The 12,922-nt window shown below is 45.8% G+C and overlaps 1 protein-coding gene across 1 annotated transcript in view; it reads right to left on the bottom strand.

Annotated features, from left to right (window-relative positions):
* Positions 1 to 15: 15 nt before the first annotated feature.
* The window catches only part of zfyve9b (zinc finger, FYVE domain containing 9b), a 16,411-nt gene continuing 3,504 nt past the window's right edge, over positions 16 to 12,922 (bottom strand). The window contains exons 3-16 of the mRNA XM_064952503.1: positions 12,786 to 12,885; positions 12,441 to 12,652; positions 11,843 to 11,975; positions 11,302 to 11,424; positions 11,003 to 11,158; positions 9,969 to 10,193; positions 8,226 to 8,308; positions 8,015 to 8,059; positions 6,064 to 6,280; positions 2,997 to 3,077; positions 2,560 to 2,722; positions 2,153 to 2,258; positions 1,852 to 2,031; positions 16 to 1,570 (exon numbers count right to left, since the gene is read on the bottom strand). Of these exons, the coding sequence (XP_064808575.1) occupies positions 1,409 to 1,570; positions 1,852 to 2,031; positions 2,153 to 2,258; positions 2,560 to 2,722; positions 2,997 to 3,077; positions 6,064 to 6,280; positions 8,015 to 8,059; positions 8,226 to 8,308; positions 9,969 to 10,193; positions 11,003 to 11,158; positions 11,302 to 11,424; positions 11,843 to 11,975; positions 12,441 to 12,652; positions 12,786 to 12,885 (1,986 nt within the window). The 3' untranslated portion in view covers positions 16 to 1,408. The remainder of the gene's footprint in view (positions 1,571 to 1,851; positions 2,032 to 2,152; positions 2,259 to 2,559; positions 2,723 to 2,996; positions 3,078 to 6,063; positions 6,281 to 8,014; positions 8,060 to 8,225; positions 8,309 to 9,968; positions 10,194 to 11,002; positions 11,159 to 11,301; positions 11,425 to 11,842; positions 11,976 to 12,440; positions 12,653 to 12,785; positions 12,886 to 12,922) is intronic.

Here is a 12,922-nt window from a genome sequence, read left to right on the forward strand (position 1 = left end):
CTCTTTTTTTTTCTAAAAAAAAGGTAAGGTTCAAAATTGACACCTAAAGATTATTGTAAATAAAGTAGTCAAAAGTTTAGTATTTGGTCCCATATTCCTAGCACACAATGACCACATCAAGCTTGTGACTCTACAAACTTGTTGGCTGGATTTGCAGTTTTTGATTGTGTGTCAGATTATTTTGTGCCCAATAGAAAGGAATGGTAAATAATGTATTGTCATTTTTATTGTAAATAAGAATAGAATATGTTTCTAAACACTTGATTATGGATAATGCTACCATGATTATCAATAATCCTGAATTAATTGTGAATAATGATGTGTGAAAGGTACAGAGGGTCAAAGATCATACCCCCCAAGACATGCTAATCGCTTTTCCAAAAACGGGAAATTCGATGTCTTGGCATTATCTTTTGACCCTCTGTAACTTTCTCACTCATCATTGTTTACCCAACCCACAGCTCTTTGTGTGGGGGAGGGGCCTGGTTCAGGGCTGGACTCGGGCAAACACATAATACCGGTATATGAGTTTGACTTTGAGCTGGTGACATGTGTACTGTAAATTACCTAATAATGCCAACGACACAACCTCTAATGGTAATGACTGTCTGGAAATGTCTACAGTATCTATGACGTGTCCAGGTTAATGCCATTCTTACTTCACAGGGCTGTAAGTCCAACAACCTCAATGAGTTGGTAAATGACCTGCTTGTCATGACAGAGCAACATTATGGTGCTTCTTTCAAAGCGTTTTTGTGAGACCTTGACACTGTAAATAAAGGTGGACATTGTCTCCTTACATCTGCTCGGATACTGATCCTGACAGAAAATGGAACTTTATACCTTGATTTCCACAAGCATTTCAAACAATGTTTGACAAATCCTTGTATGATGTCCTTTGTGTTAATGTTATTCACCCTAGGTTGACTGTAATGCATTTTGGGGGTAATCGAGAGGAATTAAAATACATCCGAATTTTAAAACGTTATTAAACATGAATGAATTCAGTTTGCATCAAACAGCTAGCTACAGGTCTACTGATAAATAACATTTCAAGTCATTCTCATTTTCCTATTGGAACTGAATACAGCCCCCAGTTTAGGGGCATTCTCAAAATATGAGTATTTATTGAAAATATACAGAAATGTACCATTCTCAAGCCATGTAATATTTACTGCTGCAGAGGCCAAGGCAGGGTGAGCTTTGGTGAGTCAGACCACTTACCATCCAGCCACCCTTATAGGCTGGCTGAGACATATATCCTGGAGGCGAGTTAGTATGTCCCATGAAAGAGCTTACTCCTCCAACCAATGCTGTTTTGAAGCTATCGAACGAACACCAGCACAAATGGAGGACCAGGAGAGAGGATGATGTGGGGATGAGTGTGTGCACTTTGACCCCATTTCCCCTAGGAAATGTTCTCCAGGATATAGAAAATGAGCTCCATGACTAAGGGTTCTTCGCTCCTCTTGCGCCCCCTGCTGTGGATGATGGGGATCAGCACTGTTTCCAGGGCTTTGAGGTACGGGGCTGGGAGGGGCAGGCCGTTACTGCCGGCCACAAACCCCACCTGGAACATGGAAAAGCGGTGTTAACCACTACACATCTATGGGTTCGACTGCTAGCTTTGGTAATATTATGCAGGCCTATATCCGATCACTATTTAAATAAAGAATAACTTTATATTAAAAAGGTGGTCAACCACTCACATATTAGTCATTCAAGAAGTATTACAACTATTGAAGTCAGGTGGGAATAAAGTGATATACAATTTCAAAGATTACATTTCCTCAAAGGTCTAAATTGGCCAATGACCTGCAGTATCTTCATCCTAGCCAATGGCGCCCTCACCTGGTGGGAGTCCAGCGTGACGCGCAGCCCCAGCTTCGCCATACCATCCTCCTTCAGCAACTTGAGGTGTGGGCCCAGTGCCAGGCAGAATGCCCGGGCCAGTCTCTCTGTGAGCCTGCTGTGTTCTGTATGGTGGTCACTCTGGCTCTTAGGATGACCCCCCTTCTGTAAGGAGAACACCTGAAGGACACAAGACAACAATGCACTTACAGAATACAGTAATAAAGAGGCTTTGAGTAAGAGTCAAGACTAGTGGTTAGATGTGTCCTAGATAGTGTTTGGTCCAAAGGCTGGGGTTAACCTCTGTCCAGCGGATGACCTTTCCATTGGCCTTGTACTCAGACTTCTGGAACATCTTGATACTGCTGATGGACTCCATGGACTTGCCATCAATGGGGCTAATAACCCTGGTGGGAAAACACACACACACACACACACACACACACACACACACACACACACACACACACACACACACACACACACACACACAGGGTAATACAAAGTTGCAGGCAACGATAAAGAGTAGCCTCCATCGATAGAGAATGGTTAATGGGCAGGGGGCTCACAGGTCTGAGACAGACTTGGAGACTGGATGAGAGGTTAAAGGTAGTATAGAGGTTAGTGAGAGGTTAAAGGTAGTAATGATAGGCTACAGAACTAGCCATGGAACACTGATCAGGGCAGATGTAATGACCAAACCATTACCCCTTGTTTACAGTGCATTCTTTCTCTTGCCATTGGACCTGGACATGCTCTTGGCTGTCTGATTGGTCGATCCGCTCACAGGGGATGTTGTAGTCTTTCATCTCCCGTAGCGACCGGCGAAGCTCCACCATGGTCTCCACGGTGATCTGCACCATCAGCCCATCTGGAGAGAGGGACAGCAATACAGCAAAAACACACAAGGACAGCAACAAGGACACGCACACTCACCTGCACATACATACAGCCACACACACCTTGCGTGCACATGGACACACACATACACACAAACATTGAGACTCTAAATAAGGAAATCCTATTTAGGATTAAAGTTAGTAGTAATGTTCTCTTAATAAGACTATTTCTGTATGTGAATAGTTGAAAATGATTAGTAAGGTAATGTTCCAGATCTAAATGAAGATACACACGGATGACAGTACCTTCAACGATGCTGGATTTGGCCAGATATCCCGATGCTGCTTTAAGGGCTCCACTGAACAAAAAGAAGCAGGAACCAGTAACTGAAACAAAACACCACATATAAACTTAACAAAAGAAAAGAAACGTCCTTTCACTGTCAACTGTGTTTATTTTTAGCAAACTTAACATGTGTAAATATTTGTATGAACATAACAAGATTCAATAACTGAGACTTAAACTGAACAAGTTCCACAGACATGTGACGAACATAAATGGAATAATGTGTCCCTGAACAAAGGGGGGTCAAAAGTAACAGTCGGTATCCGTTTTGTCACCAAAGCCCCATATACTACCTACCATTGCGACCTGTACACTCTCGTTGGCTGGCCCTCGCTTCATACTCGTCGCCAAACCCACTGGCTCCATGTCATCTACAAGACCCTGCTAGGTAAAGTCCCCTTATCTCAGCTCGCTGGTCACCATAGCATCACCCACCTGTAGCACGCGCTCCAGCTGGTATATCTCTCTAGTCACCCCCAAAACCAATTATTTATTTGGCCGCCTCTCCTTCCAGTTCTCTGCTGCCAATGACTGGAAAGAACTACAAAAATCTCTGAAACTGGAAACACTTATCTCCATCACTAGCTTTAAGCACCAACTGTCAGAGCAGCTCACATATTACTGCACCTGTACATAGCCCATCTATAATTTAGCCCAAACAACTACCTCTTTCCCTACTGTATTTATTTTATTTATTTTTGCTCCCCATTATTTTTATTTCTACTTTGCACATTCTTCCACCGCAAATCTACCATTCCAGTGTTTTACTTGCTATATTGTATTTACTTTGCCACCATGGCCTTTTTTTGCCTTTACCTCCCTTATCTCACCTCATTTGCTCACATCGTATATAGACTTGTTTATACTGTATTATTGACTGTGTTTGTTTTACTCCATGTGTAACTCTGTGTCGTTGTATGTGTCGAACTGCTTTGCTTTATCTTTGCCAGGTCGCAATTGTAAATGAGAACTTGTTCTCAACTTGCATACCTGGTTAAATAAAGGTGAAATAAAATAAGAAAATCTGGTGTGGTCACCAGCTGCATTAAGTACTGCAGTGCATCTCCTCCTCATGGACTGCACCAGATTTGCCAGTTCTTGCTGTGAGATGTTACCCCACTCTTCCACCAAGGCACCTGCAAGATTCCGGACTTATTTTGGGGAATGGCCCTAGCCCTCACCCTCCGATCCAACAGGTCCCAGGCGTGATCAATGGGATTGAGATCCGGGCTCTTCCCTGGCTATGGCAGAACACTGACATTCCTGTCTTGCAGGAAATCACGCACAGAACGAGCAGTATGGCTGGTGGCATTGTCATGCTGGAGGGTCATGTCAGGGTGAGCCTGCAGGAAGGGTACCACATGAGGGAGGAGCATGTTCTCCCTGTAACGCACAGAATTGAGATTGCCTGCAATGACAACAAGCTCCGTCCAATGATGCTGTGACACACCGCCCCAGACCATGACGGACCCTCCACCTCGATCCCGCTCTAGAGTACAGGCCTCGGTGTAACGCTCATTCCTTCGACAATAAACGTGAATCCGGCCCTCACCCCTGGTGTGACAAAACCACGACTCGTTAGTGAAGAGCACTTTTTGCCAGTCCTGTCTGATCCAGCGACGGTGGGCTTGTGCCAATAGGCGATTGTTGTTGCCGTTGATGTCTGGTGAGGACCAGGCTTACAACAGGCCTACAAGCCCTCAGTCCAGCCTCTCTCAGCCTATTGCGGACAGTCTGAGCACTGATGGAGGGATTGTGCATTCCTGGTGCAACTCGGACAGTTGTTTTTGCCATCATGTTCGGATGCACTAATCCTGTGCAGGTGCTATTACACGTGGTCTGCCACTGCGAGGACGATCAGCTGTCCGTCCTGTCTCCCTGTAGCACTGTCTTAGGCGTCTCACAGTACGGACATTGCAATTTATTTCCCTTGCCACATCTGCAGTCCTCATGCCTCCTTGCAGCATGCCTAAGGCACGTTCATGCAGATGATCAGGGACCCTGGGCATCTTTCTTTTGGTGTTTTTAGAGTTAGTAGGAAGGCCTCTTTAGTGTTCAGGGGCGGCAGGGTAGCCTAGTGGTTAGAGCGTTGGACTAGTAACCGGAAGGTTGTGAGTTCAAACCCCCGAGCCGACAAGGTACAAATCTGTCGTTCTGCCCCTGAACAGGCAGTTAACCCACTGTTCCCAGGCCGTCATTGAAAAATAAGAATGTGTTCTTAACTGACTTGCCTGGTTAAATAAAAGGTAAAAATTAACTTGTAAGTCGCTCTGGATAAGAGCGTCTGCTAAATGACTTAAATGTAATGTAAATGTCTAAGTTTTCATAACTGTGACCTTAATTGCCTACCGTCTGTAAGCTGTTAGCGTCTTAACGACCGTTCCACAGGTGCATGTTCCTTAATTGTTTATGTTTCATTTAACAAGCATGGGAAACAGTGTTTACAATGAAGATCTGTGAAGTTATTTGGATTTTTTGCTGAGTTTAGTATATAAACACCTTCAATATTACAGTTGGACAAACCAAAAATAATGACAGAACTAAGCTTTCTCCACCTGTATCTTTCACCCTCTCACATGGCACCACATTGCCCTCCAGTGGTAGCTAAGGCACAGTTCTTGCGGTGAGCGCGTTTAAAAACATTGCAAATCATACATACGATTTTCCCTAGGCTGTCAAAGGCCAGATACATGGTGGGTGTTATGTGGCAGTCAGTATTACATCTCTGTACCATAATCTCTCTCTCCCTGATTGTAGGTGATGTGCTGCTGTGTAGCATTCCTTCTCTACTGGTGGTTCTCTTTGATTTCAGGACAGGCAGTGGACTCTGTCACAGTCTCCCTAATAATCTCTACAACCCAGAATAACCTTGCATAATTTGTTCAGATTTGTATTTGTTAAGGATCCCCTGCTAATGTCCAGCAACATTAAGACAGTTATATACAATTTTAAATATTACATGCCCATGGGAGATTACGGTCTCCCCTAGTCCACATCGCCCTCTGTTGATTCTAGGGGCGCTCCCACCTTTGCGAGGCTGATTGTGGATGCTGATGGCCTGGGTCTGGTACTCGCCATCGTCCCCCTGAACACAGATGAGATGGGAGTCTGCCGCCACGTTGAAGCATGCCCCCATGGCCAGCACATGCTCATTGGACTTATTCAAAGCCTTCATCAGCTGAGAAAGAGAGAGAGATTTTCTATGATCTATTTCACTTGCTTTGGTAATGTATACATATGTTTCCTGTGCCAATAAAGCCCCTTGAATTGGGGGTTGAAAGATAGAGAGAGGGGGTTAGAGAGAGAGAGAGGGAGAGAGGGAAGATAGGGGTAGAGAGAGAGAGAGAGAGGGAGAGAGGGAGAGGTGGAAGATAGGGGTAGAGAGAGAGAGGGAGAGAGGGAAGATAGGGGTAGAGAGAGAGAGAGAGGGGAGAGAGATAGGGAGAGAGAGGAGAGAGGTGGAAGATAGGGGTAGAGAGAGGGAGAGAGAGGAGAGAGTGGAAGATAGGGGTAGAGAGGGAGGGAGAGGGAGGGAGAGGTGGAAGATAGGGGTAGATAGAGAGGAGAGAGGGGAGAGGTGGAAGATAGGGGTAGAGAGAGGAGTAGAGAGGAGAGGTGAAAGATAGGGGTAGAGAGAGAGAGAGAGAGGAGGGTGGAAGATAGGGGTAGAGAGAGGGAGAGAGAGGGAGAGAAGATAGGGGTAGATAGAGAGAGAGGGAGAGGGGAAGATAGGGGTAGAGAGAGAGGAGAAAGATAGGGGTAGAGAGAGAGGAGAGATAGATAGGGGTAGATAGAGAGAGAGAGGAAGATAGGGGTAGAGAGAGAGAGAGGGAAGATGGAAGGGGTAGAGAGAGGGAGAGGTGGAAGATAGGGGTAGAGAGAGAGGGAAGATAGGGGTAGAGAGAGGCGAGAGAGAGGGAAGATAGGGGTAGAGAGAGAGGGAAGATAGGGGTAGAGAGAGAGGGAAGATAGGGGTAGAGAGAGGTGGAAGATAGGGGTAGAGAGAGGGAGAGAGGGAAGATAGGGGTAGAGAGAGAGAGGGAGAGAGGGAAGATAGGGGTAGAGAGAGCGAGAGGGAGAGAGGGAGAGGTGAAAGATAGGGGTAGAGAGAGAGCGAGAGAGAGAGGGAGAGGTGGAAGATAGGGGTAGAGAGAGAGAGAGGGAGAGGTGAAAGATAGGGGTAGAGAGAGAGAGAGGGAGAGGTGGAAGATAGGGGTAGAGAGAGAGAGGGAGAGAGGGAGAGATGGAAGATAGGGGTAGAGAGAGAGCGAGAGAGAGAGGGAGAGGTGGAAGATAGGGGTAGAGAGAGAGCGAGAGAGAGAGGGAGAGGTGGAAGATAGGGGTAGAGAGAGAGAGAGGGAGAGGTGGAAGATAGGGGTAGAGAGAGCGAGAGAGAGAGGGAGAGGTGGAAGATAGGGGTAGAGAGAGAGAGAGGGAGAGAGAGAGGTGGAAGATAGGGGTAGAGAGAGAGGCAGAGATAGAGAGGAAGGTGGAAGATAGGGGTAGAGAGAGGAGAGGAGAGGTGGAAGAGGGTAGAGAGAGAGAGGGAGAGAGGGAGAGGTGGAAGATAGGGGTAGAAAGAGTTGTTTATAAGGGAGATTGAAAGATATAGAGATTTATAACGCCGTATTCATTACAGTTATTATAAAGCGTAACCAAGTGCTGCTTGCTGCTTCATTTTTTTTTTATTATTTTTTTTTTACCTTTATTTAACTAGGCAAGTCAGTTAAGAACAAATTCTTATTTTCAATGACGGCCTAGGAACAGTGGGTTAACTGCCTGTTCAGGGGTAGAAGACAGATTTGACCTTGTCAGATTTGTACCTCAGAGAGAGCTCGATGGGATTTTAATGAAAGATAGGGGTCTGAGCTTCCAGATCTACAGTGAGGGAGGTGGAAGATAGGGGTAGAGAGTCCTGGTAAGAGAGAATGAGGGAGTGATTCATGAGGTGAAAGATATGGGTAAAGAGAGAGAGGGCGAGAGAGAGGAGAGGTGGGCAAGTGTACCGGTAATTCCTGAAGTCCTGGTAAGCATAGGGGTAGAGGCCCCAAATGGAAGAAAACGAGAACAGAGAAGGAGGTGAAAAAAACGATTCATTTTCCATTGTAAAACACTTTGGTACGGTGTGCCCTAATGAACACAACCTTGGTGTTGATTGTTGTTAGTGTAATGAGAGGCAAGCTACTTACTACTAGTAGTCTCATGATGGTGTGGCCGGTTTCCCCAAACAGAGCCTTCCTGAAGCGCACGCTGTACAGAGGACAGGGGTAAACTGGAAAGGGAGAGGAACGCCTTAATGGGATGACACTGGACGTGGCCGTCAAAAGCTCCACACTGTGTCTCTGATGCATACAGGTGAAAGACTTTCTCTCTCAGTGAAAGATAGGGGTAGAGAGAGAGGGGAGAGGTGGAAGGGTGGAAAGAGAGGCATGATTGATATCACCCTTGATCTACTATCTCTCTCTCTCTCTCTCTCTCTCTCACTCTCTCTCTCTCTCTCTCACTCACTGCTGAAATAGTTGTTTATAACAATGGTGTTTATAATTTATAAGCATTTATAACCCTTTTTACAGTTATTATAACAGGTAACAAATCTTGCTGCTGTGATGGCACATTTTTTTAAATTTTTTTTTACCTTTATTTAATATGGGATGAGTCAGTTAAGAACAAATTCTTATTTTCACTGAGTCTAGGAACATGGGTTAAATATTTCCTTGTTCAGGGGCAGAACGACAGATTTGTACCTTGTCAGCTCATGGTTTGCCTGTACCTCATCATAGCCGTCGGTAGGGATTTTAATGCAGGTCCTCTGAGCTTCCAGATCTACAGTGAGTCCAGGCACCACTGGCAGAGTGTACCGGTAATTCCTGAAGTCCTGGTAAGCAATAAGCAATGAGGGAAAAATGTGTGATTCATGAGGCCCCAAATGGAAGAAAACAGACCTAAACAGAGAAGGATTTTCTGAACTCGTCCAGTAAAAAACGCTCCATTCAAGGGCATTCATTTTTGTTTTCTCCTGATTCCATTGTAAAACACTTTGGTAAACATGGTGTAAACAATAAAAATTAACACAACCTTGGTGTTGATTGTTGTTAAAACAATGAGAGGCATTGAAAATGTCATATTACTACTAGTAGTCTCATGATGGTGTTTTTCCAAACAGACAAATTCCTGAAAGGACACAAGATAAAATAAATAAGCATAGATATGGGATGACACTGGTGTTTGTTCCTCAAAAGCTGCACACTGTGTCTCTGATGCATACAGGTCACAAACTTTCTGCTCTGATGGCTCACACACAATTTCACCCAGTAGATATGGGAGTTTTCAAAATTGGATTTGTTTCTCTCTTCTTTGTGGATCTCTCTAATCTGACACACAAATACTCACATAAATATAGGTTGTATTAACAATGGTGTTTATTATTCACTGGTTGCCCTTTTCTTGTGACAACAGGTCACAAATCTTGCTGCTGTGATGGCACACTGTGGTATTTCACCCAATAGATATGGGATGAGCCAGGTCTGCCTTTGGTGGCTATGCTCACTGAGTCTGTACATAGTCAAATATTTCCTTAATTGTGGGTCAGTCACAGTGGTCCGGTATTATGCTACTGTGTACTCTCTGATTAGGGCCAAATAGCATTCTAATTTGCTCAGGTTCTTTTTGTTAATTCTTTCCAATGTGTCAAGTAATTATCTTTTTGTTTTCTCATGATTTGGTTGGGTCTAATTGTGCTGCTGTCATGGGGCTCTGTAGGGTGTGTTTGTGTTTGTGAACAGAGCCCCAGGACCAGCTTGCTTAGGGGACTCTTCTCCAGGTTCATCTCTCTGTAGGTGATGGCTTTGTTGTGGAAGGTTTGGGAATCGCTTCTCTCTCTCTCTCTCTCTCCAGCCACACATCTCTCTCCTGCCTCCAGAGCGCTGACTCACATCTGTACTCAGCCCCCAATCTGAGCATGAGGCGCAGGGGGAAAGCCTTGGCCCAGGGCACCTCAGCCTGGTGGATCAGCAGGCCAAAAAGAAAGGGCTGGTTGGGCATAGGGAGACCCTGCAGGGACTGGAGGGTGGAGCGCACCCAGAGGAACCCTGCATGCTCCTCACAGCCCAGGAAACTTCTGGAGAACTGGGAGAGACCCAGGTGGCTCAGTACCTTGCCTGCAGAAAGAGAAAGAGAAAGGTGGAGAGAGAGAGAGAGAGAGAGAGAGAGAGAGAGAGAGAGATGGAGGGAAGAATAGAGATGGAGGGAGGGAAAGAGATAATCAATGACTGGACAAAACATTAGGAACACCTTCCTAATATTGAGTTGCCCTCAGCACAGCCTCAATTGTTCAGGGCATGAACTCTACAAGGTGTCGAAAGAGTTCTACAGGAATGCTGGCCCATGTTGACTCCAATGCTTCCCACAGTTGTGTCAAGTTGGCTGGAAGTCCATTTGGTTGGGCACCTTTCTTGATGCACACATGGAATTGTCTCAAGGCTTAAAAACCTTACATCCCAACCCGAGCACTCAGTTCCGCCACCTCTGGTCTCTTGGTCCCTCACACCCCTACGGCACGAAAGCTCCTGCTCAGCCCAGTCAACGCTGATCTCTGTCCTGGCACCCCAATGGTGGAACCAGCTTCTCCCTAAAGTCAGGACAGCGGAGTCCCTGCCCATCTTTCGAAACCCTACCTCTTTGAAGAATATCTTAAATAACCTTCATGGTGCACCCATCCCACTAACACTGACTTTGTTGATAACTACTATGTTGAGGGAAAATGTACTTGATACTATTGTGATGTGTTGTTGTCTCACCTAGCTATCTTAAGATGAATGCACTAATTGTAAATCGCTCTGGATATCTGCCAAATGACTAAAATGTAAAATGGAAGGAAAATGGGACTCTTTCAAGTCCTGCTTCAGAGCTCAATCCAGTGTTGATCAATGGTAGCTAACTTGCCAGACCACGTCAATGCCAGTCCCACCTGTGAGGGCGTCCCTGTAGAGCTGTATAAAGTGGCTGAAGATGTCTTTGGGGAAGCTCTTCTCTTCGGGCAGACATTGCAGCAGCACCACCACTTCCACCTGGCCCACCGCGTGCATGCCCTTCGATGTCACACACCAGCACTTCCTGTTTACATCTGGGGAAACCCAATGAGAGGTAGCGCTTCAATGAGGTTACATGTAACTTGAATGATTCCATAGTGAGCTAAGATGAAAACAGGGTGTCACACAGTGTCAATAACTGAAAAAAGGTTGAATGTTGAGAAATAATGTCACATACAGTTGACTAACTTGACCATGGCCAGTAGGTTGGCGTTGAGGACAAAGACCAGGGAGTTGGGCCTGCCGCTCTCCAGGTCCTGGATGAGAACCCTCTCAGAGGGCCTTTCCTCCACCGTGTAGTCTGGTGAGACAGATGAAACGATGACCTAGACATCCTTAAAAACTATTCAAAAGAAGTGTCCATTTGACAATCCCAGTACAGTGAACTAGCCAGCCATTAGCATCTCCAGTAGCTAACTACCTAACGCTATGACAATCCCAGTACAGTGGGCTAGCCTTCTGTATATCCTGTAGCTGACTACCTAACCCTATGACCCTCAAACTCAACCTTGAAGCCAGGTCCAGTTCCACTACGTTTTTTTGTTGTTCCCCTCTAATTGGGGACTGATTTAGACCTGGGACACCAGGTGTCTGCAATTAAATATCAGGTAAAACATAAAACCAGCAGGCACCGGTCCTCATAGATAAGGGTTGTGAGTTAGCGGTTAGCTAAAGTGAGCTAGTGGTAAGCATCTCCAGTGTTGGTAGCCTGGTTGTACCTCCTTTGACTCCAGTAGAGGTGAGGATGGGAGGGAGGCCATCCAGTGGGATGAGGTTGGCAGAGCTACTGATGTGGCTACTGACCAGGGTTGCTGTACCCCAGCCACAGGGCCCACACACCTCCTGCAGAGGCTATACGGAGAGGAGAGAAGATTACTTTATTAATCCATACAAGACAGACATTGGTCTTCTGTTGTACCACACACACACACAGTGGCTGGAGCAGTGGGCAGCTACTAGTACCACACCAGTGAGCAGTTTAGGGGTTAAGTGCCTCACTCAAGGCCACAACTGCAGGCGATGGCATCTAGGACACTCTCAACCAGATGTCCCCCTGTCAGACATGGGATTAGAACCAGCAACGACCCACTTCTCTAGCCTTGAGGCTCTCGGCTACCTGCTGCCCGAACGAAGAGGAGAGAGGGAGGAGGAAGGAAAGAGAGAGAGTGCTTATATATTACTTTGGGTTATTAATATCAAAGGTATCAACAGAAAGACTGATAGTACACTACATGTGAGCACATCCTTAGCTATTTTATGTTCATTTGAAATCAATTGCATTAAATGAGTCTTGTCTGACAATAATTTGTTACATACATTGAGCAGGGGCGGCCCCTGTGCTATTGATGTCCTCCTGCTTGTCTGTGGTGAGCCAGTGGCGCTTCTGATTGTAGCAGCTATACTTTTCCTTAATAATAGCGGTGAGAAGGTGGGGCCTCTGATTGGTGTACAAGGAGCAGAGTCTGATTTCTCATTGGATAGGATTTCATCAGCAAACCACACCCTCCTTCTCCCCCTGGGAGGGGTTCCTAAAGAAAATAACAAGAGAGAGTGTCAATAATATTGACAGGAACATGTTTCTGCATGTTGCACCAATGAACTGTGTAAAACACCGTTGTTGCCTGTAGTGTCACGGTAACAGTGTTGTCAGGTGATACTCACCTTTCACTAGAGTTGAGTGACAGGAGACACAGACACGCCCCTCCTTCCCATCCAGGTGTGTTAGTCGGAACTTCAGACCGGAGCACACTGAACAGAATACCTGTAGGACACACACACACACACACACACACACACAC

The sequence above is a fragment of the Oncorhynchus masou genome, chromosome 31 (assembly GCF_036934945.1).
Source record: "Oncorhynchus masou masou isolate Uvic2021 chromosome 31, UVic_Omas_1.1, whole genome shotgun sequence".
Lineage (NCBI taxonomy): Eukaryota > Metazoa > Chordata > Actinopteri > Salmoniformes > Salmonidae > Oncorhynchus > Oncorhynchus masou.